This window comes from Argiope bruennichi, chromosome 7, assembly GCF_947563725.1.
Source record: "Argiope bruennichi chromosome 7, qqArgBrue1.1, whole genome shotgun sequence".
NCBI lineage: Eukaryota > Metazoa > Arthropoda > Arachnida > Araneae > Araneidae > Argiope > Argiope bruennichi.
In genome coordinates, this window is record NC_079157.1 from 101,829,504 (window position 1) to 101,856,449 (window position 26,946).

Genomic DNA, 26,946 nt, shown 5'->3' on the forward strand with positions numbered 1-26,946 from the left:
AAAGTCTTTCATTTCATTTCCAATTTTGCTGTCGTGTTTAAAATCTGGCTACCTCATTTAGCAAAATATATTCTGTATCTTTTCAATGGTTTTGGTCCATGGCAAGAAAATAAGAATCTATTTCACTAATTATGATATGTATTTGTAAAATCAGTACTTAGTTGAGAATAAATTTTCATTTTTTTTTGTGTGTGTAGTTATCACCTGTAACGAAATTAATAGTTACTGACTGTTACAATAAACAATATAACTCACTGACTTCTCTCTTTTATATTATTTTCTCTTATTTTATCTTTTAATAATATATTTCATATTATGTCAATATTTGTTTTTGCACAGCTGTATGATTGCTACATTTTACTTTAGAAGAAATTGATTTTTATCTTTAGTGTTTTCGATTTAATACTTAACATTGTAGTTTGAAAAAATATATATAAACTATTGGAAAACTTTATACTTATAGTAATATGTTTCTTTTTGTTGGTTGAATAATTTATAATTAAACAATTTTAACCATGAAAATTATATCTGAAGGTGATAAATTTTTAAGAATTTGTACAAACATTTGTTCAAAAAATGTTCTTAAACATTTCTTTGTTAACTCTTTCAGGCGAAATTTATGTAAAAATAATTTTGTTGCATACAAATATAAAATTTTGTCATATTCGATGGAACAATATTTTGACACTCAAAATAAATCTTTAATATTTGACACCATGCATACACATATGCATACATATTTGACACCATAAAGTTTTCTATTTAAGACACCAAATAATTAAAACTTCACCATTTAATATGAGATTTTAAAACTTTTAAAGCGAATTCAACAATTAAGATTTAAATAAATAAAAGACAAAAACTAAAATGAGTTATAACAATAGACTTCCAGTCATAGTTTTGTATGAAATATTTTAAAACTTTTTTCTCAGTATAAATGCTTTTGGTAAAATAAAAACAAATAAACATGATAATATTTAGGGCTTAAAAACGCATTTCAAATGAAATGTAAGTTTTTTTTTATTTAGTACATTTAAGTTTCGATGAATTTTTGTCTTTCTCCTATAACCATACGCAGCGTTTGGCGTCCATTGTAGATCTGGTTTCCCCTTTTTCCTCGCCAAGAATGACGTCGACTGAGTTGAAAATGATTGGTTCGTTTACTAGGAGCGGATATTTCGGCGGGCATTTTCTGACTTGGGTGAAAATGGTTTTCAACCATTTCGGGGGTTAAAAACGGGTTTTCCAAGGGCAAATCTTCCTTTAGACCCTTATGCCCTTCGTGATTTCTGCAGTGTGTCAGCAGTTTAAACCGTGATCTTTGTAAAACAAGGTCATACATCCATCTACTTGGCGCTCAACCAGTGACGTCAGCGATGTGGATGGAGAAGTTTCTAATCTGAAGGAAAGTGAATCAAGATAGTCGCCATTGTCATTTGCTGAAACACGCGCAATATTTTTTTTCTTGTTTCGTTTGTGTAAAAGATGTTTTGACTCTTTTTCATATTGATTTGAAATAATATCAACAAAGATGCCTAGTTCGTGCTGCGTACCGAACTGTAGAAGTAATTACACTAAAAAGAGCCCGAAAGTATCTGTATATCAATTTCCAAGAGATGAAAACGCCAAAAGAGCGTGGCTTTCTGCTATTAACAGAGAAGATTTCGTTCCAACGAAATATAGCAAGGTAAGTGTGGTTTCTTTTATGCAATTTTTAATTTGGGATGATCTGTCGCTTGCATTTATCTGTTTGCTTTTTTTTTTTTAATTTTATTTGTTTATTTATTTTTTGAATGACAGTTGCTTGCTTATGCACAAAGTATACAAAATAATTTGTATTTCCCAATATATAGCTGTTTTCTTTAGCGGTATAACACTTTTCTTTGTTTTATCGTTATTTCTCATAATCTTTTATTTCTTCTTAATATTATAATATTTTTTTTTATTCTGTATCGGTTGTTTTTACTTATACAGAACACACTCGAGTGTCCGGTTCGTGACTATCCGGCCTGGTTTTCCTTTATCGTAATTAAATGTAGAAACAAGGCTTTGCATTGGCAACATGGAATTGGGGAACTTGCGCTCAATAAATTACCCCCTACTTCTGTTGCATTGTAGATTTTCTGGGATTTGGACCTTTGGCAAGAAAACTTGGCGCGCATTTAGAGGGGTGACGGTTTATTCGTAAACCCAGTTTTGCATATTTAGCTGCATTTCTGGTCGGGCTAATTGGTGATAATGGAATTGCAGAATAAAATGCACAGCATCCTGTGAAAATACTACTCCAAAGGGATCAAAGTTAAAAAATTTCCATTTTGAAACTAAATAAACGTGGAAATACAAAAATAAATAAAAATCACAAATATTATTTTCCAAGTACAGGACCAAAAAAAAAATATAAAAAAAAACAATAAGAATGTTTTCGTAGCTTTTTCCCCTCTGTATATTTTTATAACTGTATTTTTTAAATATATATATAATTCAGAAATCAATGCTGTTTTGTCTGTTTTTTTTTTTTTTTTTTTTTTTTTTTTGCGAAAAATTTTATTTGATCTTCCATTTATGAGATCTTGTACATACATTTATCTTATTTATATATCTTGCCATAAATGATAATTAATTCTACTCTTAATGGAAAATTAATATTATTTTTATCAGAGAAAATAAGCGGAATTAAATTCATTTAAAAAGAAGTAAGATGCAAGAGAATCTACAGCTGTTTTATTTACTAACATTTGAACAATCTCATATTTCTGAATGAATTTTCTTGAAAATCGCTATTATCTATACTAAGGAAAAAAATGTATGTGTGTGTGTATATATATTACAATAGTACAATATCTTTATTAAGAAACTAGCCACCTTTGGTAACCAGCAGTTCGCCAATATTAAAGATCTCTAAAATTTTCAATTATATATTTTATGTAACTTGATCTCTTAATAGCTTTTTCTGCAAAATATTTAGCTATCAAAGTTTCAGATTTTGATAGTTATATAATTCAGTCATACTACTATGTAGGCCTCAAACAGTTCTGTTCATTGTATTACTTACTAATTTCTGTCAGAGCTCATAAAATTTGCACGTTAAATTAGAGTGGAGATGTTAAACTGCAATTAATATAAAAGCACTTTTTACTGAAACCAAGCACATCTTTTTTTGAATATGAGAATGGAATGCAGAGTCGCTCAGCATTGAAGTTGCATACGCAATGCGAATAATTTTCGTAATTTATATAATATCTTAAAGAAGTATTCAACAAAAATTTCTCTAATTCATCTTAAAATTCAGTTTTTAGTTTTACTTACAAAACAGTTAAATGATGCAAACGAAAATATTTTATTTGACTTCAGCCAATAAATGTTCTTACGAAAAAATTATGACGTTTAGATTTTACACAGTCCTTTTGTACTAAGGAATCATAAATAAACTTTCAATAAAGAAGTTCAATAAATAAACTTTCTATCTTCTGCAATCAAATCTGTCAGTTTTTACATATCAATATTAGAACAATCAATATTTTCATAATCATTGGCCAATCACTGTTGAAAAACCCTGGTAAAAGATTGGCGCATCTTCTTTGAAACGGTCTATGAAGTTTTCTAAAATCGCCAATTTTTATAGAAGAACGATATTTAAATTTCATAAATTATTTAGTTTTAGTGAATGATTTAGTTGATTGAAGTTCAAAGATTTTTATTTAACCCTTAGGGATCCGAAAAGTGATTAGATGCATAAATATTTGCCGAATAAGAGGACTTGTTCATTGCTCCGAAAAATTAATATATATAAATTTTTTTTAAGTTGAATTTTTTCGGAAAATTAATCTACATATTTTTACCACTCTTAAGTATTTTTACCAGTCAAAATTTAAGAAAATAATTAAATAAAACACCCAAACGATGCACTGCCTTGAATGGTGACCGAGAGGAGAGATCGGAGTGCTAAGGGTTAAAATATTGATGTCTCAAAAAAATTTGTTAAATATGATTCAAAGGTTAATTTAAAAGGGTAAACATGTAAAAGGATTACAAAGGGTAATGTAAAGGACCTATGTAAAAATTTAAAATTCTTGATTCATCGGAGCATTTATTGATTCAAGTTGCATAAAATATAATTGTTTAGTTCATTTAGACCATTTTGTTAGTAGATGCGTGCTGCCCCTTATTAAAATTAACTGATGGGCGCCGATTACAGTGATTATCCTATAGATATATTAAACCATGTTTGCCTTAAATTTAATTGTTTGATTTAATTAATACTATAGATATTGTAAAAGGTCATAGAAATCTTTTCCTCCATTTACTTTTTAGAAAATATATTTCGCATTTTTTCGCTTCATACAGACACTTGCTGAAATTTACACTTTTATATACTTAATTTACAATAATAGTTGATTTATTTTTTTAAATTTGAACTTCTGTCAATATGATGGCAATAGGTTGATAAAAGCTAATTTTTTCCCATTGACGTGCTTCTGCAGATTAAATTTTATTTTTATTTTGTGCGAAAGTTCCCCAAGTTTCTCTTCCCTTATTTATAAAGACGATAGCGCAACTATCGAACAGTAAAAATGAACAAAGTTATTATTATCAATTTTTTTTGAAGCCGTGATGATTGGATAATGTACTATTTGCATTCCGAAATAAACGCTTTCTTCCACATTTGTGGCCAGTCCTACGAAATTTAAAACTAAGTATATCTCTGCAAATTTTCTAGATAGAAATGTGAAATTTTGTATAGAAGAAAATAAGAATAAATATATACTAATTCACACTTGAAATTATGATGGATATATAAAAATTTAATTTTTGCACAGTTGCCTATCTTATTTAATGAAATTTTGTAATTCAAAGTATATTTAGATGCAATATTTAAAAAAAAAAAAAAAAAAAAAAAAAAAACCTTTGTTTCTAAATGCAACTCCTTAATTCTTTTTAGAAGGAAAAAAATATATATATAGTGACTTCAGAAACCATGTTTACATAGTTGTGAAATTAGTTTTTATCTTAAGGCCTAATATTTAAATATTTACCATTGTAATTTCAATTTTGATTACGATAAAGGTCCAATCTATGTAAATCTATACTTTTGGCAAGAAATTCAGGGGTGAAAAAAGAAAAAGAACGAATATAATATAAAGTAATATATTTTATTTTTTAGCTTTCTTTCGTGCATAGATTTAAGACAAATTGAAAATTGGTAATAAATCATTGGCAACGCTTTTAAGAAAATAGGCAGAAATTTGCTACTACATTACTTGCGAATAAAATTTAAGCTCTTGATACTGTATTTGAGAATGAAGCGTTTTAATGTAGCACGTTTAGATGTTGCATTTAAATGTCGTTTGTGGTACATTGGATTATGTATAGTTAAATCTGACAGTAAATAAGCTAGAAAATGAAGTAATATATTTCAGATTTCAAGGAATTTCAGCAATTATCAACATTTCCTTATTGAAAATTTGTTTTTTTTTTCTCCTGAGAATTAACCAGCAGTTATTAATATGATTCCTATCAGTTATTTTAGCCAAAACGCTTATTATTTTGCAAAAAAAAAAAAAAAAAAAAAAAAAAAAAACCTTATTTGAACAGTTTTAACGTAAAAAATGTATTAGCTTATTTCAAGTATCAGCTTGTGGAATGTATATACATAAAAGCATACATATAGAAAGAACTAAACAATATTGATATCCATTTAAATTTGAAATTAAAGCCCTTTCTATGTGTGTTTTTTAAAAATTTTGTGAAATAAAGTTAAACCGTAAGAGATATAAAGATTAAATCCTCATAAAGCTAAAAATTATAATTCATTTTATTAGACAAAATTAGTATTATGCACAACAGAATTATAATTTTTATAAATGTCTTCCTTGTGGGGAAATTATAAACGTGTTCCTTTTTAATAAATACATTTTTAAAGCAAATTTCTCACACTTTATATTTATTATTTTCAACACTCGTCTGAAACGTGGTAAAGGTCATCAGCATTTTTCTCACGTTCATTTCGCTTCGTTATCAGAGACAAGTAGGGATTGCAATACCGGTATACCGAATACCGGTATTTTGAGCCATTTTACAATTTCGTAATACCGGTATTCACAAGTTTAAATACCGGTTTTTCGGTATTTACTAGAAATTTTTTAAATTGTCTCCACTATATGTTCAGGGATCGCTACCATAGCAAAATAGTATACGTTTTTGTTTTTATGTCTCCCCTCCTGGCGAAATTAATTAGCTAATTAATGGCTTAATGAATTGCTTAAATCTAAATTAGCGAAACATGGATTATTCCTGAAAGAAGATATTGTATCTATAACGACTGATGGAGCAACAGTTATGAAAAAAGTTGGAAAGTTGATGGGTGCAAATCAGCAATTGTGCTATGCTCATGGATTTCAATTAGGAGTAATAGATGTATTATACCAAAAAATAAAGAGCAGAAGAATCCAAATATTGTGGATATAGAAACTTCGGATTCCGACATTGAAGAGAGTGAGAGTGATATTGACAATGAAGATAATGACAATGTAATTGTGGAAGAAGATATTGCTAATGAGGATGAAATATTAACCCATCAAGAATTGCTTCCTATAATTTATAAAGTTCGAAAAATTGTTAAGATATTTAAACATTCCCCTACAAAAAATTCCATATTAAAAAATATATACTAACTGAAAATAAAACAGAATATATGTTAATAATATATTCTAGGACACGTTGGAACACTTTACTCCTAATGATGGAACGGTTTTTGAAATTTAGAAATCCAATCCAAAAAGCAATAATCGACTTATACCTTCAAATTAATTTTTTCAGACAGTGAATTCGTCTTAATATCCAGAACTATATCAGCTCTACTTCCAATAAAACTGACTATTGAGGCATTATGTCGGAGAGATTCTAATTTATTAACAGCTAATGCAACAATAAATTTCATGTTGCAATCATGAAAGAACAGCACAAATCACTATCTGAAGAACGTAGACGTAGATGCCGAAAGAGCGTTTTCGACAGCTGGTCATTTTTACACAAAATTACTTTTCAGGCTTAATGACAGTACAATGGATGCATTATGTTTTTTAAGATCACATTTCAAAAATTTGTAATAGTACCACTGACTGAATAGTGATATTGACACTTTTTTTTGTTCTTTGTATACTGTTTGTTCCTTTACTTTTTTGTGATTCTTTATATACTGTTATAATTTATAAGTTCCATATTATTTTTTGTGATATTACACTCTCTTATAAAACTGGCAAATAAAACAAAGAAACACCTTGTTTTCTTTCTTTTTCTAAACTTTCTAATACCGGTATTAAAACCGGTATCCCGGTATTAAGATCTAAAAAATACCGAATACCGGTATTGAAATTTTGGTCCGGTATTGCAATCCCTAGAGACAAGGAGTATCATTCTCGCTCTCATAATGATTTGATTACCATTTGGCGTACATTGTAAAATCGCCAAATCTTGCATGCAAAGATAAAATTTATAATGTGGTAGCCTTTTTTAAGGCTTGAGCGGAAAAGACACCTTTTAATGAGGTAGGGGAAAATTTATTGAGCGCAAGTACCACACAATCGGCAACATTGCCAAAATATTAGAAGGGGAGTCTGCTACGATTCTCCTACGTGTCGTCTCCAAAATACAAGTTGTGACAGGAAAAGAGCAGCGTTCTGCTCGTTGTTTATTGTTTCGTCAGTGTGTAACGGATCTTAATTGTTACCGCTGTTCCTGATTATAACTACACAGTACGTACAATATTCATAAATTGTTCTTGGAATATGCTTTAAATTTTTTTTTTAAGTGTACCTCAGTGAAGATCTCAGAATTTATGATAAAATAGGAACAGTTTGTATCCTTTAACTTACTTTTTCCTCTAATAAATTCTCGAAACGTGCAGTGCAGTATATAAACATGTATGAACTACAAGTGCAGAGCCTTCTATTTTAACTCGACACGTTACCGGCAACTGCTTCTATTGTTCACCGGACTGTGGCCGCGTTCACATTCTGCGTGACTTGAGATAAACGGTAGGGTTAGTTCTCAATAAGAAGCGAGAAAATACGTTCTATAAAAGTGAGTTTTGGTATAACAATTCTGTCTTCTGGTATAAATGATTTCATAGAACTCCGGCCTATCCGGCATCTTCGTTATTCAATCTATCCTTTCGCTACATTAGACCGGATACTCGGGAGTGTACTGCGTATTTATTTTTGAAAAATGTAAAATATGTCTAATCTTTATTTCGCATATGTAGGTCTGCGCCAAACATTTCTCAGATGATCAGTTTGCAACTTTTAGAGAGGCCTTTAATGATCGTACGGGTGAACTTATTCAAGTACAACTGGAGCATAGGAGGTAAATTTTATATATATATAATATAAAATCAGTTTCGTAAATTTGATACAATGCTTAAGTAATTTATTGTTAGTGTACTCTTATATAAAATTTAAATGTGGAATTATTATTCAATAGAAAAATTAAACTTAAGAAATATATGTATATATATATAATTCAATGAATTTTAATAGCATCTATCTTGGCTGTAGACATTTTAAATAAAATCTTTTGCATATATATATATATATTTAGTTTATGGTACAATTCGGTTTTAACGGCTATGAAAAACCAAGAAAAAAATTTCACCAAATTATAAAACTATACTCAGTTGCATTATTATTTATTTAATTATTTTCTAACCGCCTTTGGCGACCAGTCGGTTCGCCAATCTAAATGCTGGTTAAAATTTTAATAATTAAATATTTTATGCAATTCCTACTTTAATAACTTCTTCATCGAAATATTTTAAAACTTCAAATTTTGATAGTCATATAGTACACTCATATTATTATTAAGGTCCTCAGTTAAAACGTAATATGTATGTCTCTAATTTTCTGTTAGCTCCTGTAGAATTTATGCTTTAAATTAAAGTGGAAATTATTATTCTGCAATTAATATAATTATATTTTTTACTGAAGCAAAGCATTTTTTTTTAATAATATGATTAATGAAAACAGAGTCACTGAGCATTTAAACCTTATGGGCACTAAAGAATATCTTTTTTAATTTATGTAATATCTCAAAACTTTGTCAACAAAATTTTCTGAAATTCATCAGGAACAGATCGATTCATTAACAATGTTTGATTTTAAATGCATCAAACACTCAGAAAATAAACAGAATCGTTTCGAAATAATCGGTCGAAAACAGGTTAAAAAACTACTTAAAAAATGATGTACTTAAAACTATAATCATATATAAAAAATATGACTAACATAAATACAATTTAATCACAAAAGCATAAAACTAACCTAAAAATAATTTAAATCAAGTCCGCATCCGTTGAAAATAATTGTCAACAATCAGAACACAATGCGCATGCGTGAACTTTCAACGCTAGTTATGGTAACGCAAATGCGTGCATTTTCTACATCAGTAACGCTATGCAGATTAGAAATTTTTAATTTCCTTTATTCTGTTTTATTTTAATTCAAAAGTACTTAAGAATGAATCTGAAAGATCGATTCATCAACAATGTTTAATTTTAAATGCATCAAATTCTAAGAAAATAAAAAGAATCGTTTGAAATAATCGACCGAAAATGTGTTAAGCCTATCCTCTTTAGTGTGGGGGAAAAAACTGAATCCTTACTCATTTGGAGGTGGAAAAATGAAAAGATATTTTTGGCGGGGAAGTTAGTTTTTAATTAATAATTAAAATTCTAATTAAAAATTCAAAAAAGGTACCCCAGGTGCACATCCCGACCTCCAAGGTATGCATATGCCAAATTTGGTAACTGTATGTCGAACGATCTGACCTGTAGAGCGCCAACACACACACAGACATTGAGCTTTATTTAAGTATAGATTATAAAAAATTTTGAACATACGAATCACAGGCTGTATAATTTGACGATTGAAATCGCCAAATTGGCGAAATTTTTTTCTTGGCCCTTTTTGGTCGGCGTAAAACCGAACTGTACCAAATTTATCAAAACATTTACTGTAGTTTCAGTGTGGTTTTTAAACGAAAAATATTCAGTACAACTGAAAGTACGATCACTTTTTCTCACATTAAAAACGAAGTAATTAAATACTATAGTAAGTCACTGAAAACGAACTCTGAAGTTAAGCTTACCTCTAGTGCTTTAAAAATATTATCAGCTCTTAGTTACTGTTAAATTATAACTTGGGTGAGGGACATAAATTGAGGCAATAGAAATGTTATGAGTTTAATCCTCAAGCAATGTTCTTGATCGTTTTGGACGCGTTTTATCTATGAATTTCTCGCCATAGCTACGAAACGTTTTAAGGATTTTCTTCAATTTCCACACATTTGGACCACTTTCCCTGAAAAAGTCTCAGAAGGGCAATTTACTTCGGCCAACTTCTTTTCAGATATCGGAGCACAATTTTCTCCCTGATCCCGACCGTCACTTTCGAGATTCTTTCGTATAAACACAATAATCAAAACAATAAAAAGTATTATTGTAAAATATGGTTAAAAATATTTTATAAAAAGTTATTAAAATTAGAGAGTGCTAGTAATTTGAAGTTATCTAATAATAGTTTTTGTGCAATAATATGCTACGATGTGATTCAGGAAGAATTTTAAATTTTCGATTACTTTTTAATTAAAAATCGAATTTGAATTTTAAAACCCTTTCTTTAGTAAATATCCTGCTACCCAAAATTAACTGTCAGCCAAATTTGGTAGATCTTGTTTATCAACAGTCTACTTAGCGGAGCGTTTTGAATCATTTCTGCATTATGAAGGGCGCATCGCACAATTTACTACTAAGCTGCATTCATGCGAGGTCAGCTATTACGCCAATTCTCCCGCTGGTGTGGTGTGGTGTGGAGAGGGGGGTGCCAGCTCAGGTGTCGTCCTCGTCATCTGACCAGGGTTCAAAATTACGAGGTCCGTTCCAAAATAGCCCTAGTGTTGCTTCAAACGGGACGTTAATATAACTAAATTAAACTAAGCTATTACGCCAAATAGAACGCCACGCCTGTCTGAGGAAGATCACGTGATTGCAATGGGACAATGGTTGTCTAATCTGGACAACAATCTGCCATTGTCCCATTGTGCACACCTGATCTTCCTCAGACAGGCGTGGCGTTCTATGGCGCGTAATAATTGGCCTCGTGAGAACGCTGCTTTAGTATCTTGTCTTAAATTATCATGTTCAATTTAATTATCACGTTAAATGAGCGGGAATCATCTTTCCTTAGAATTTCACTCTCACCATCAAATAAAGTGTTATTATCCTAATCCCCAGCATAAAATTGTGAAGGCCATGAACATCAAAAGTACTCAGATTTTTATTTTACAAAACCTGCACTTTAGAAATTTTGTTTTATATGCAGTATTGTAAAGAAAATCGAATATGCATTTTAAGCGGGTTTTTTCACCATCGATTAAAAGGGCCACTGTAAGATCTCATCTTTGGGACCGGAGGATTCCAGGTTCAAGACCCGATTCCACCGAAGAACCGTCTTATAAGCGAGTTTGATGGACGTTAAATACGTCGGGGCTAAAAATCCTTCCACTGGCATGGTGCGGAAGTTTGGAGAGGGGGTGGTGGTGCCAATTTAGATGTTGTCCTCGTCATCTGACCGCGGTTTAAAATGACGAGTTCCGTCCCCAAATGGTCCTAGTGTTGCTTTAAAATGGGTAGTATAACTAAACTAAATTAATTTTGTCTATCAAAACGAATATTTGCCACAGAACTTTTATTTTTGTAACCAGATCGCATCCAAATTTTATTTAAGTCATGTTTTTGAGTAAGAAAGTTTATATGCATGCAAAAGTACAAACCGTAGAATTACCAAACCGTAGAATGTACCAAATTTCATTAATCTAGGTTCTAATTTTGAGCCATTCCTTTTACATGCATATTAAAGTAGAAATTCTGATTGCGGATGAGTGAGTCTAACACCTTTATTAAATACTTTATGGGAGCATTTTTACTTAATTTCTGTGAGGTTTTTAAAAATGAAATTTCAACTCTCTTCCTGATTTGCTTAATTCTAGAAATTTTACATATCACATAATCTGGATCAATAACTGTTTTAACGTTTTACAAAATTTTTTTATCATTAAATTCAATAAACTTAATTGCAATTTCCATCCTATCGCCAGCTGGTAGTAGAATTGTGAAAGGTAGATTTCACTATTTCGTAATACTTATGATACTTAATTCTCAGATAAAAACAAAACACAAAAAAATATAAAATAATTTAAAAAGAACTTTCTAAGATGCTTAAGTCATATCACGGACTCTCCGATCCCTCCCGAAGGCACACGGATAATCAATATACTGAATGCCCGGACTGCCGCAACAGCAATACTGGCGGGAACTGTGGTTGAGTCCTAAGGACCATTACCGGCCACGGTACAACCCTTCCCGAAGGAAGTACATCCCGTCACATATGAGAGGAGCCTGACCTTCACCTTTTCGTGTACCTTCCAGGGTGGTGAGAACCAACCACCATGCCGGAAGCATCCCATCCTCATTTCGATGTGCTCCCCTGCGGGATCTAAGATGCTTAAGAAAAGTGTTCTGAAAAATTGTTAACATATATGATATAATTTTTATTTATTTTCAGGCTGATACCAGGAGCTATTCCGTCCCTTTTCCCAAATTCATCGGAACCTTCGAATTCTCGAGAAAATCTTGAAGATAAAGCAGAAATAACTGTACCTTTTGGCTTAAAAGATGTAACTGTCAGCTTACAAGAGCAGGTGGAAAAGGAAAGATTGGAAAAAATTCCAACTGTACAGGAACCGTACAAAATATTAAAGTCACAAAAACCAGATTACTTAAAGGTTATATCAAACAAAAGTGCGATAATTTTATTACCTGTAGATGCAAATCAGGAGTCTAAGGTAAGTCATTTTTAAAACGCTTTCATTTAACTTGGTTTACTTCGTATTTAAAATACCATACGGAGTTTTTCTATCTCTCAGCTGTCCGAGATTGTTGAATGACCGACATCGCGAAAGCACGGAGGCCTAATGGCCATTACCATACCGTACAATTTCTTTCGTAGGAATCACGTCCTGCCATGGAAATGGAGGTAACTCGTACCCACAGCTTCAATGCACGTACCTGGGAAGCGGAAGCCAACTTTTATTAAAATTGAAACTTCTCTTCACATTATTTGACGTACTTCCCTATCTTCCACACTGTCGGTGGAATTTTATGTTTTCAAAAATGTAAATTTTTAATAAATTTTTCGGTCATTTCTTGTTATGATAAAGATTTTAAATTTGGTACATTTGTGTATTGTCAATAACAATACAATATTTTAATATTTTTTGGAACTTAAATATTGGCTGATCATGAATAAAATTAAATTTTGATTCTATTCCGTGGCACCTTTTGATAGCGATTTTGAGAATAATAAATCTCAAAATTTAAAGGAATAAAAAAATTTAAAAGAAATTTGCGCTTTGAAATACGTTTTTAATATCTATTTTTGGTATTTGTTTATAAAAATCTGCTGTTAAAAATCGTCAAAAATCTCTGGCTGATAGATTTTTTCTTTAGAAATTTGACTAAATCTTCTAAATAATGGCTTGCAGTTAATACTTAAGTACTAATTGAAAGATGACTAAAAGAACCGCCTCAAATTTAAAATTCTGAAAGAATCATTTCTGCGAATTTTATATCTACATGATGCGAATTAAAAAAGATTTTTAAAAAATCAAATTTGTTCATTTTACTTGCATACAATACAGCCATTAAGCCATATAAATCAGTAAAAATACGAATGTTCTAAACATATAAATAACGTATTGCGTGCTTTGCAATTACGTGCGGGAAACGGTTTCAAGAAACTTCTCAAAAACGCAAGCTAACAATTTGCGATAAAAATAAACAGAACAATACACACACACACACACAAAAAAAAAAAAACCGCAAAGCAAAGTTTTAGAAATACAAGAATAAATAAATGTAAAAAAGATTTCAAAAATATAATCGCCATTTTAAGAAAACCCAACAGAAAGTATTCTATCAGACGAAAAAACATAAATTTTGCGAAGGGGGGGGATAGGCGCCATTATTTCCTTTCTCCGAAGTGATCAATTCCAGGAAATTACAACCCCAAAGGTGATCGATGGGGAAAATGACATACCACAATCGAACGTTAAAATCAGACGATGCACAGTTTCAACAGTAGTGCGCTTGCGCGATAGTGTAGTACTTAGAAGAAAACGATGATAAATAGGAGTGAAATCGATCATTTTAATCGTATGAACCTGGGTTTATTCAAAGGTAGTAATTTCAAGGAAACCGTAAATTCCTGCAACGGTTCTATGCAAAAACAACTGAGAAAAATCATGCTGTCTTTAAAGGTTTCATAAAAATTGACTGAATAAATGTTTTAACTCCTTTTATTAATAAATATTTCGCTTCCCTAAATCTATCTATCTATCTATATCTATATCTATATCTATACTTATAATAAAGCTCAATGTGTGTGTGTGTGTGTGTGTGTGTGTGTTGGCGCTCTACAGGCCAGGTCATTTGACATACAGCTATCAAATTTGGTACATGTATACCTTAGAGGTCAGGAATGTGCACCTGGGGTCCCTTTTTTTGAAATTTTAATTAGAATTTTAATTATTAATTAAAAACTAACTTTCCCGCCAAAAGAATCTTCCATTTTCCCCACCGCCAACTTTTCCGCCAAAAAAATCTTCCATTATCCCCAGCGCCAAACGAGAAAGGCTTCCGTTGTTTTTTTCTCCCAACAGTAATGAGGCTAGGGTTAAAATTTTTCGGCGGATTATTTCAATCGGTTCTGTTTATTTTCTTAATGTTTGATACATTTAAAATTAAACATTGTTAATGAATCAATCTTTCAGATTCATTCTGAAGTACTTTTGAATTAAAATAAAACAGAATAAAGGAAATTAAAAATTTCTAATCCGCATAGCGTTACCCCAACTGGCGTAGAAAAAATCACGTATTTGCGTTACGTAACTGGCGAAGAAAATTCACGCATGCGCATTCTGTTCTGATTGTTGCCATGACAACGTTATCAATGGATGATTTAAATTATTTTTGGGTTAGTTGCATGCTTTTGTAAGTAAATTGTATTTATGTTAGTTATATATTTTTTGTATATGCTTATAGTTTTAAGTACATCGTTTTTTAAGTAGTTTTTTTAAAACCTGTTTTCAACCGTTTATTTTAAACGATTCGTTTTATTTTCTTAGTGTTTGATGCATTTAAATTTAAACATTGTTAATGAATCGATCTGCTCATAATGAATCTAAGAAAATTTTGTTGACCAACTCTTGAGATATTACATAAATTAAAAAAGATATTCTTTAGTGCCCATAAAGTTTAAACGCTGAGTGACTCTATTTTCAGTATTCAGATTATAAAAAAAATGCTTTGTTTCGGTAAAAAATATTATTATATTAATTGCAGATAAATTCTTTCCACTTTAATTTAAAGCATAAATTCTACGGGTGCTAACAGAAAATGAGAGAGATACATATTACGTTATGACTGAAGGCCTTTATAATATTATGAATGAATTATATGACTATAATTTGAAGTTTTAAAATATTTTGATGAAGAAGCAATTAAAGTAGCAATTGCATAAAATATTTAAATATAAAAATTTTAACGAACATTAAGATTGGCGAACCGGCTGGTCGAAAAATTCTTGACATATTACATAAATTAAGAAAGATATTTTTTAGTTCCCATAAGGTTTAAATGCTCAGTGACTCTGTTTTCGTTAATCATGCTATTAAAAAAATTAGCATTTATTGACGAACACGAACACACTGATATTCACCGTTACTCTGATTAGATGTTATAAAATCTGAATAGATAAACATAAACGTGTAAACAGCTGTGCGCCGGTTTCTATGGCAACACAGCTGGAAAGGGAAAAGAAGTTTCCGAAGAAAATTCACGCATGCGCATTGTTCTGATTGTTGTCATGACAACCACTTTCAACAGATGATTTAAATTATTTTTAGGTTAGTTACATGCATTTGTAATTAAATTCTATTTATGTTAGTTATATATTTTTTTGTATATGCTTATAGTTTTAAGTACATCGTTTTTTAAGTAGTTTTTTTAAACCTTTTTTAGACCGATTATTTTAAACGATTCATTTTATTTTCTTAGTGTTTAATGCATTTAAAATGAAACATTGTTCATTAATCGATCTGTTCATGATGAATCTGAGAAAATTTTGTTGACAAATTCTTGAGATATTACATAAATTAAGAAAGATATTCTTTAGTGCCCATAAAGTTTAAACGCTCAGTGACTCTATTATCAGTAATCATATTATTAAAAAAAATGCTTTGTTTCATTAAAAAATATTATTATATTAATTGCAGATGAATCATTTACACTTTAATTTAAAGCATAAATTCTACGAGGGGTAACAGAAAATTAGAGAGATACATATCACGTTATGACTGAAGGCCTTTATAATATTATGAGTGAATTATATGACTATCAAAATTTGAAGTTTTAAAATATTTTGCTGAAGAATCTATTAAAGTTGGAATTGCATAAAATATTTAATTATTAAAATTTTAACGAACATTAAGATTGGCGAACCGGCTGGTCGCCAAAGGCGGCTAGTACTTATATAAAGCTCAATGTGTGTGTGTGTGTTGGCGCTCTACAGGCCAGACCGTTTGACCTACAGCTACCAAATTTGGTACATGTATACCTTGGAGGTCGGGAATGTGCACCTGGGGTCCCTTTTTATTGAATTTCGAATTAGAATTTTGATTATTAATTAAAAACTAACTTTCCCGCCAAAAAAAACCTTTTCATTTTCCCACCGCCAATTGAGTAAGGTTTCAGTTTGTTTTTTTTCCACGCTAATAAGGATAGGCTTAACATTTTTTGACCGATTATTTCAAACGATTCTGTTTATTTTCTGAATGTTTCATGCGTTGAAAATTAAACATTGTTAATGAATCGATCTTTCAGATTCATTCTGAAGTACTTTTGAATTTAAATATAACAGAATAAAGGAAATTAAAAATTTCTAATCTGCATAGCGTTACCCCTACTGGCGTTGAAAAGTTCACTCATTTGCGTTACCATAACTGGCGTTGAAAATTCACGCATGCGCATTGTGTTCTGATTGTTGACAACTATTATCAACGGATGCGGATTTCATTAAAATTATTTTTAGGTTAGTTTTATACTTTTGTAATTAAATTTTATTTATGCTAGTTATATATTTTTTTGCATATGCTTATATTTTTAAGTACATCATTTTTTAAGTTTATTTTTTTTAACCTGTTTTTGACCGATTATTTTAAACGATTCTGTTTATTTTCTTAGTGTTCGATGCATTTAAAACTAAACATTGTTAATGAATCGATCTGCTCTTGATGAATCTGTGAAAATTTTATTATATTAATTGCAGATTAATCATTTCCCGTCAGTTATAATATAATATGTATCTAATTTTCTGTTAGCTCCCGTAGAATTTAAAGCATAAATTCTACGGGAGCTAACAGAAAATGAGAGAGATACATATTATGTTATGACTGAAAGTCTTTATAATATTATGAGTGAATTATATGATTATCAAAATTTGAAGTTTTGAATGAAGAAGCTATTAAAGTAGGAATTGCATAATATATTAAATTGTTAAAATTTTTACGAACATGAAGATTGGCGAGCCGGCTGGTCGCCAAAGGCGGCTAGTATTTAATAAAATAAAAGAAAATCTTTTTAACTTAAGTGCGGAAATCGGGTAATATGCAGATAATAGAAGTGAATATGCTGACAATGATGACTATGGGCTATAATTATAGGACATTTCTTTTAATATACTAGGTTAATATTGTTTTAACTTTATCGGCATGTTAATGCTTAATATTCATTTCAGTAATTTTGGGAAAGTATGCAAATTAATTGATTTCTGACGCGTGAGTATGCACAGTATACATCTATATTGGTTTATGAGCAGATGCTGTGATATATTGTTTGCCAACGGATTCTGAAACCCTCCGCGCATGTGTTAGGATGGGTTTAGTTTAGCAAAATAGTGCTGAGAAGAAAGAGAAAAGGAGGAGACGTTTACATTTATCAATAAATTAAATTCTGGAAATGTGCTCATCCTTCCGCGTGTCGTCACCCCTTGGGGAGATAGAATCGTCATCTCTGGAAACTGAAAGGAACAGTACCACAACCCTGGATAGATCGGGGATTGTGACAGTACCCTGACTGCAACTGAGTTCAAAGAACTCCCCCCTCCCCTCAGTGTAAAGTTGGGTTCACACGAGGCTTTTTATTGCGCGCAATCGTTGTCTCTCTACTGTTGTCCCTCTATTGTCCCCGTGTGAACAGTTGAGACAACGTTGATGGGACAATGGCTAATAGTTGTCCCGACGGGACAACCATTTGCCATTGTCCCGTTATTTTCTTGAAGTAGGCGTGACCTTCTATTGCGCGCAATAATAAGCCTCGTCTGAACCCACCTTAAGACTTTGTGGAAAAAAAGTGGTGGGGGACTGTGGGGGAGTAGATGAAAGGAAATGGGGTAAAGGAGGACGACAGACCCCCTATATGCTACCAAGGAAGCAGGGTGCCGAGAACTATAAAGGTGGGTTTACACTCAGCTAGCTATAATCCGTACAGTAAGACCACACATGTGCAAAAACTGTACAGCAGTAAATACTTGTCCTGTCGATATGAGAACTTGCTATTCAGCGCCTGCGTGATTTACTGGAATCTTATAACTGGCTGAGTGTAAACCCACCTTGTCATTTAATGTTCTTGCTATATATGACTGTATACAGAGAATACTATTTTAATCAAGATATTACAAATAAACGATGTATATATGTCCTGGGGGTAGCTTTAAGCATTTGCATCCCCAAGATGTTGTTTACAAATACTTTAATTACTAAATAGACATAAAGGATTCTTTTCAATTATATTTGATAAAGTTCTAACATAATATTTTATTATTCATAGAATACATGTTTTTTTTTTATAAAATTGACAACTAGAAAAAAAAGTTTTTCAGTTAAAAAAAAAAAAAGTTTTGCAGTCTTTTCCGCCAATGTACCTCGTTTTTGTTAATTTATTGAATAATAATTATATTGCTAATATAAGAGTGGTATATTCTGATATAATAATAGCCAATATAGTTTAAACTAATATATAAGTTTCTAATATATAGTTTACATTAATATATGTTACTAATGCATAAACTAATATATAACTATAATATAGTTCAAACTAATAACTTTATAAACTAAATAAATTAATTTAAAGTAGTTGTATTAGATAAATTTTTTAAAAAAAAAATTGAAAGCTCTTTTAGAACGAAAGCCATATGATAATGATGTATCAATGAGAAAAATAACACTTAGAAAGAAAGACAATGGAAGGATTTAATTCCTACTTCGTCTTATTTCTTTTTAAGACTCAAGCAGTTACAATTTTCTTTTGATGTTCATACTTCTTATAATAAATACATTTTTATTTTTACTTTCTCGTATATGTAGTATGTAGAAAGTATAGTAATAGTCAAAAAATTCGAACTCGAGATTTTGACGAATCTCCACGCTTTAGACCACCCTGAGTTCGAAAAACACATTTTTGAAAAATGTCCATCTGTCTGTGACAAAGATAACTCAAACACATTTTGATCCATCCGGATGAAATATGATATACGATATTTATATCAAATTTGTAGATTTTTATCAAATTTTGAGCGAACTCCGCTCAGAGGAAGTCTGTCTGTCCGGCTGTTCGAATATAAGTTAACACAATAACTACAAAACGAAGAGAGCTTAATACATAAAATTCGATGCACAGAATTAATTCGATTTTTGGATGCTAATGACAGCATGCAAGGGATGAATCGCCAAATAACTCGCCAAGGATACACGATAGATTCAGTAAAAATGCTGAATTTACGCCAAAGGTTAATATTTCGTAATTATTGTGCGCCATTGTTATGCAAGGCGTTCTCTAGGATAACACCTTTATTAGAGAATAAGCGAGGAAATTTATAGTTATTAATAAAAGCGAGTTTTAAAATTATTATTTTTGTCATGTGAGAACATGATGTTGTTTTGGTTAGGGAGTTTTGAAGCTCAAAATCGCGTAGGCAGTGAATATCGAAACTCGAAATCGCATTGGCAATTAAAAGCATAAATGGCAATTTTCATCATCATCTTTTAATCACATATATTTTTTTACCTGCTTTTATCAGTATTGCATTATTATTACGTATGCTTCTTTGACAGCAGATGCGTTTTTAAAAGGTTGACGTATTACTATGACATCATAGCTGTTATTTCATTTCAAAATCGGTCGAGCTCCAAAACTCTGTTTGCCAGGTAGAAAAAATAAAAATGAAAGTTAAAAAAATTATATATATATATATAATATGTAATGATATTTTAACTCTAATTTCAATTTAATTAATTTTCAAGATTTTATCTTAATTTAGCCCATAGTAACTTCATTCTAAAATATTCTCTTATTTCGTGATCCAATTCCACTGTCTCTACTTAATTCATTCAAGAGAAGCTTTGTTAAATTGTTGAATCAGCTAAAATCTAACTTTCCCACACTACGCGTGAAGAGATAACATACCGCTGATCAAGCAAATTCTTTTTTAAAATCTCCCTGTGTTTCCCCTACCTTGTCCGCCCGTATAACGAAAATCCATATCGAAATCTCATAATACATTAGCACTGTAAAGAAGTATTTTCCCTATCAAAATCATAGGTTATATAAGACCAGGGATAAAATGTCCAAGAGCTTTTCCCTCATTCCTTTCTGTGTCGTTCTGTGTGCTCATCGCTTGTACATATGCTTGCTTCTTCAAAATGAAATAAAACGATGTTACGAAATTAAAAGTATCTTCATTGTCTTCAAACTGCATCATGCTTCACAACAAATAATATTACATATATATACACACAGAGAGAGAGAGGGATAGAGAAGTCTCGGGATTGTTTCAAACCGGTTAATGACTTAAATTAATTAAGACAAATAATGACTTAAAATAATACTGTTCTCACATGATAACGTGAAATTTGTGATTTTAGATTTAATTTTAATTTTTGTATTATTATTTTTAATTGATATAAATGGTACAGTCAATCTCTAAGATTGACAGTTTTCTTTAAGCCAAACAAAACTGGAAGACAGTAGAATGAAATAAGTGGAATATTTACCGACCCATCGCAATGGTAAATTTATGGATTCCTGATTACGGTAAGATAGTCCTGAATTATTTATATCTTCGTATTGAGTTATGGGTGAATTTATATGTAACATAGCCAGCAAATTTCGCCAATTCCTGAGTAAACTGTGAATATAAATTCTGCTGTTGATTTAAGGTGGTCGGCCCCACGACGACTCACCTGTCCGAAAGAGTGTAAGATCTTCAATGTTACTGAAAAAATAATTCATAAAAATTCTTTTAACATTTCTTGGTATGAAGTTAAAAATGAAAATAATTTTAATGCTATGATATACTTACGTTGTCAATTGTTTGTAAATTAAATGATGCGAAAATAGTTTCATCTTATCCATAGTTCTGTTAAGTCTTAGGAAGAGACGGACATGACTGGACTGGTCAGTTGCAATTAAGAAACTTTGTCCAATAAATTCGAGAATAACGGTGTTTCATCTTATTGAAATATAAGGTCTACACTGTTAACCTGTCATATGGAACACAATACGTAAAAATAAAAAAATGACAAATCTGGTTTCCATCTTATTTTTATCTGAATACAAATTTGAAGAAGACTGTCTTTAGAAAATCATGTAAGTCAACTTTCTAAATCCAGAAATAAAAAATATTATTATTTTAGGTGTCTGTGTTTCTTTCTATATGTTTACATACATTTTTGTGTATGAAATTTAAAAAATAATGGGAAAAAAAAGAATTCAAAATAGCCATAAATCGATCTCATCTTTCGTACGATTGCATTGTGACAATGGATGTCAATAGTGTAGCGTCCGGGGGCAATGCTGGTATAGTTGCCCGGGGCGCCTGTTTTAGCGAGAACTGTGTAGGATAAAGCATTGATTTTATGTCTGTTTTTAAACAGAATAATCTTGAGGGGACCAAAAAATGCCACATTCTCCGGTGTCTATTTATCCTCGTACGACATTGATTGATGTATACTATTAAAAATCATCTGATCTGATTGAGATTGGATCAGTGGAAAAGTAGATTCGGAAATAAAAAAGTAGATGGAATGCTGATTTATCGATATTCCTGTTTCTGTACAAATAAAATCACTGGTACGTAATCTTGGTGCTGGTCTCTCATCTGCGAAGTGGAAGCGACTGTTGAAGTATGTATGAACGCCATTTTAAAAGTTCAGCAAAACCGCAAGAAATGAAATAAATTTCTGTAATATTGAAAATCCCCAAACGTCCGTTCAATGGAACTGCTGTGGACGCTCAAGACGTCTAGATATTGTGGTGAATTGCATATAAGCCAGTAACAGCGCTTCTACGCGAACAGCTGTTTTGGTAAAATCGGATCGTTACTGGACTGCTAACCAAAAGGTTCCAGGTTCTATCCTCACGCGTCTCATACCTCTAAAATATCACTATGAAATTTTTTCTCCCTTTCGTTGTGTGATTGAGTGAATACTCGCGATCAGGTAAGTGCTTTTTACGCTCCCCGATTGGAGGGCAGGGGATGTTCTCTTCTTAACAACTCGTAAATGATGTCCAAGTCCACATATGCTTAATAGCCATCATCTAAGCGAGTTCCTCTTGTATATCAACCCTTTAAGAACACAAGTTGTCATTGCGTATTTTGAGAAAATTGGGAATTTTCTTTATCTTTAAAGGAAAGGCTGGACCATTCTAGTATTCTGAGGTACGTGAATTCAATTGATTTTTCGATGATGAGAGAGTTATAACTATAGCATGCAGATTAATTCGAAAAAAAGGACATTCTTCATTATGAAAATAAGTAAATATTTCAGACTCTTTGCCAATGATCCAATTTCTTGTGTTACCATTATTTGAGAGAAAAGATATATGAGATTATTTCTTTTTGCAGAATTCAGGCACTTTCGCCAAAGTAGAGGAGAAGAAAGATCACACTTTACTTGAAATCCCCGTCAAGATCGAAGAACTTGTGGATAGTACCCCGATCCCATCTATTTCCAACGATGTTGGCAATCAAGCGTTCATCCTAACCCAGGAAGATAGTTCTTGGATAATAGCAAACTCGGTTAAGGAACCACAGTCCTCCTTATCCTTCGCCTGTCTGGCATCTCCCTACGAATCAGGAACTTATGATCGTGATGAACTCAACCCAACCAGTTCTAATGAGTGTCGCCAACCTATTCTTGGCGATGCTGTTTTGGCGTCAACAAACTATTCTGAAATGCTACCGAAGAGTCCTGCTATGTTTTCAACTACAGGCTCTTCGAAAGAGTCTCACAAGGATATTCCCATCAAAGAAAAACCTGTGGATTACATTGCAAACCCTTGCACCTCCACCTATGTTGCCAATCAAGAGTTCATCTTACATCAGGAGAAACATTCTTGGACTACGTCTAACTCGGTTGCGGAGTCACAGTTCATGTTACCCGTGGCCAGTGTGGCATCTTCAAATGCTCCAGAAACCTCTAATAGTGGACCACCGAAGAAGAAAAGAAAAGTTATTTTAAAGAAGGAAATTACTTTAGTATCACCAACAACAAATGATCCTGAACTGGTACCCCAAAATCCTCTATACAGCTTTGGCGAGAACTCGACACAAGGCCTTTCGAAGGATGCTTCCATTAAGATCAAAGAACCTATGGATTACAACTCGATCCTGTCCATTTTCAACGATGCCGCCAATCAAGATTTCGACTTTCCCCAGGAAAGAAATTCTAGAACAACATCTAATTTTGTGGTGGAATCGCAGTTCGCCTCATCCGTCGCCAATGCGGCATCTTCTTACGAACCAGAAACTTCTGATTGTGATCAACTAAGAAAAAAACAGAAAAGCAACCCATCCAATTCGAGTGAGGGTCTCAACCCCATTATTGGTGAAGGACTTCAGCGACCAAGAAACTGTTCTAAAGCGAGATCACAAGGTCCTGTTTGCAACTCTGAAGAATCTTCAACTCCAAACCCTTCGAAAAAATCTCATATAGACGTTCCTGTCAGGAATGAGGAACATGTGGATTACATCTCAAATCCGTGTGCCTCCAACGATATTGCCAGTCAAGAGTTCGTCTTATCCAAAGAAAAGAGTTCTTGGACAGCACCTAACTTGGTTACAGAGCCACAGTTTACCTTCTCCGTTGCCACTCTGGCAAATTCAAACGCTCCAGAAACATCCAATAATGAACAAGTGAAGAAGCAAAAGATCATTTCAACAGAGAAAACTACTTTTGTGCCACCAGCAAAAAATGATCCCGAACTGACACCAAAGAGTTCTGTAGACAAATTTGATGAATCTACGACTCCGGACTCTTCTTCAATTGAGTCTCATATGAACATCGCCGTGAAGATCAAAGAAGAACCTATGGATTACATCTCAAACCCATGCGCCTCCAACGATGTTGTCAGTAAAAAGTTCGTCTTATCCCAGGAAAAGAGCTCTTGGACAACACCCAACTTGGTTACAGAGCCACAGTTCATGTTATCTGTTGCCAGTCTGGCATCTTCAGATGCTCCAGACAGATCTAATAATAATGAACAAGTGATCAATTCAACCGAGAAAACTACTTTTGTGCCACTAAAAACAAAAAATTCCGAACTTGTACCACGGAATCCTGTACACAATTTTGACAAGTCATCAACCCCAGGCCCTTCGAATGAGTCTCATATGGACATCACTGTGAAGATCAAAGAAGAACCTATGGATTACATTTCAAACCCGTGCGCGTCCAACGATGTTGCCAATGAAGAGTTCAGCTTACCGCAGGAAAAGAACTCTTGTGCAACCGTTAACTCTGTTGAGGAGCCACACTTCACTTTAACGACTACCAGTTTGGCATCTTCAAACGCTCCGGAAACATCTAATAATGAACAAGTGAAGAAGCGAAAGATCAATTCAACAGAGAAAACTACTTTTGTGCCGCCATTAATAAATGATTCCGAACTGACACAAAAGAGTTCTGTAGACAAATTTGATGAATCTACGACTTCGGACTCTTCAAATGAGTCTCATAATGACATCCCCGTGAAAATCAAACACGGAAAACAATCTATGGATTGCATCTCAAACCCATGTGCCTCCAACGATGTTGCCAGTCAAAAGTTCATCTTATCCCAGGAAGAGAACTCTTATATAACAGCTAACTTGGTTACAGAGCCACAGTTCATGTTATCTGTTGCCAGTCTGGCATCTTCAGATGCTCCAGACAGATCTAATAATAATGAACAAGTGATCAATTCAACCGAGAAAACTACTTTTGTGCCACAAAAAACAAATAATTCCGAACTTGTACCACGGAATCCTGTACACAATTTCGACAAGTCATCAACCCCAGGCCCTACGAATGAGTCTCATATGGACATCACTGTGAAGATCAAAGAAGAACCTATGGATTACATCTCAAACCCGTTCGTGTCCAACGATGTTGCCGATCAAGAGTTCAACTTACCCCAGGAAAAGAACTCTTGTGCAACAGTTAACTCTATTGAGGAGCCACAATGCATCTTACCCATTGCCAATCTGGTATCTCCGTATGCTCCAGAAACTTCTGATAGTGAAGAATTGAAGAAGAAGCGAAAAACCAAGAAAACAACTTTTGTACCACCTGTAACAAATAATCCCGAACTGACACCAGACAGTTCTGTTCACAATTTTAACGAATCTTCGACGTCAGTCTCTTCGAATGAGTCTCATATGGGCATCCCTGTAAAAATCAAAGAAGAACCGATGGATTACATGGCAAACCCGTGCGCCTCCAACGATGTTGCCAATCAAGAGTTCAGCTTACCCCAGGAAAAGAACTCTTATATAACAGCTAACTCTGTTGAGGAGCCACATTTCAATTTAACCTTTGCCAGTCTGGCATCTTCAAATGCCCCGAAAACCTTTGATCATGAACAACCGAAGAAGAATTCAAAAACCAATTCAACCGAGAAAACTACTTGTGTGCTTCCAGTAATAAATGATCTCAAACTGGTACCAAAGAGTCCTGTATACAACTTTGAAGAGTCCATGACTCAAAGCCTTTTGAAAGAACCCCACAAGGACCAGTTCGATGTTTTTGGCGAGTTCATTGCTGCCAAGTTGAGAAGTTTCGATCGGAAATCATGCGCCTTTGCCCAGAAGGCCATTGCTGATATTATATTCGAAGCGGATATGGGCAAATATTTGAAGGAAGGACACAATCAGCCGCAGATTGCAGAGGCTTGAAGCGCTGTATCATTTAGCAGATAGGCTAAGTGTCTCTAGTCAGTGATTGCCAAAGATTACAATAAATGGGAAGTCCAGAAATTTGGTTAGGATTTTAGAAAGAGTACCGTGAAATTAAAGAGCTTTCACTTTAAATATAGTTTCATTTTTTAAACTATCGATAATACCAAGTTAAACTAAATTAAGTATCATTCTGGTCTCGAGGAATACCACCATGAACAAAAATACGGCTTAATATTTCTCCGAATTTCTGAATTGCCCATAATATTTGTTTTTCTTTTGAATACATTTGATTATGTTTAGGACTATTTAACGAGCTTTTATTATTTACATTTCCACTTAATCAGCGAGTGCCAAATTTTGCAGCAAGTGGAAAATTAATGAGCTTGGTTAGAATGTTAGAAAGAATTCAATGAAATAAAATAGTTTTCAATGTAAATATCCAATCTGCAAGTTTCTCTTCAAGCGATGAAGCACTTCAGTATGTTCTAATTATACTGACCACATTCAGTTGAGACCTTTTTGAGTCTCTTTTCTTTATCATCATTCCGTGTTGCGGGAATGCTCC

The 26,946-nt window shown here is 32.5% G+C and overlaps 1 protein-coding gene across 1 annotated transcript; it reads left to right on the plus strand.

The window, feature by feature from the left end:
• Positions 1 to 1,198: 1,198 nt before the first annotated feature.
• Positions 1,199 to 26,633, plus strand: LOC129975640 (uncharacterized). Its single transcript, XM_056088731.1, has 4 exons — positions 1,199 to 1,687; positions 8,261 to 8,361; positions 12,615 to 12,894; positions 23,070 to 26,633. The coding sequence occupies exons 1-4, from the start codon at positions 1,532 to 1,534 to the stop codon at positions 26,376 to 26,378; spliced, it is 3,846 nt and encodes a 1,281-aa protein (XP_055944706.1). The 5' UTR covers positions 1,199 to 1,531; the 3' UTR covers positions 26,379 to 26,633.
• The last annotated feature ends 313 nt before the right edge of the window (positions 26,634 to 26,946 follow it).

What these genes read in the sequence shown, in the direction of transcription:
- LOC129975640 (XM_056088731.1), top strand. Translation starts at nt 1,532, where the DNA reads ATGCCTAGTTCGTGCTGCGTACCGAACTGTAGAAGTAATTACACTAAA. An exon ending in TTCCAACGAAATATAGCAAG is followed by an intron (nt 1,688 to 8,260) that starts GTAAGTGTGGTT and finishes TCGCATATGTAG; the next exon opens with GTCTGCGCCAAACATTTCTC. An exon ending in GTACAACTGGAGCATAGGAG is followed by an intron (nt 8,362 to 12,614) that starts GTAAATTTTATA and finishes ATTTATTTTCAG; the next exon opens with GCTGATACCAGGAGCTATTC.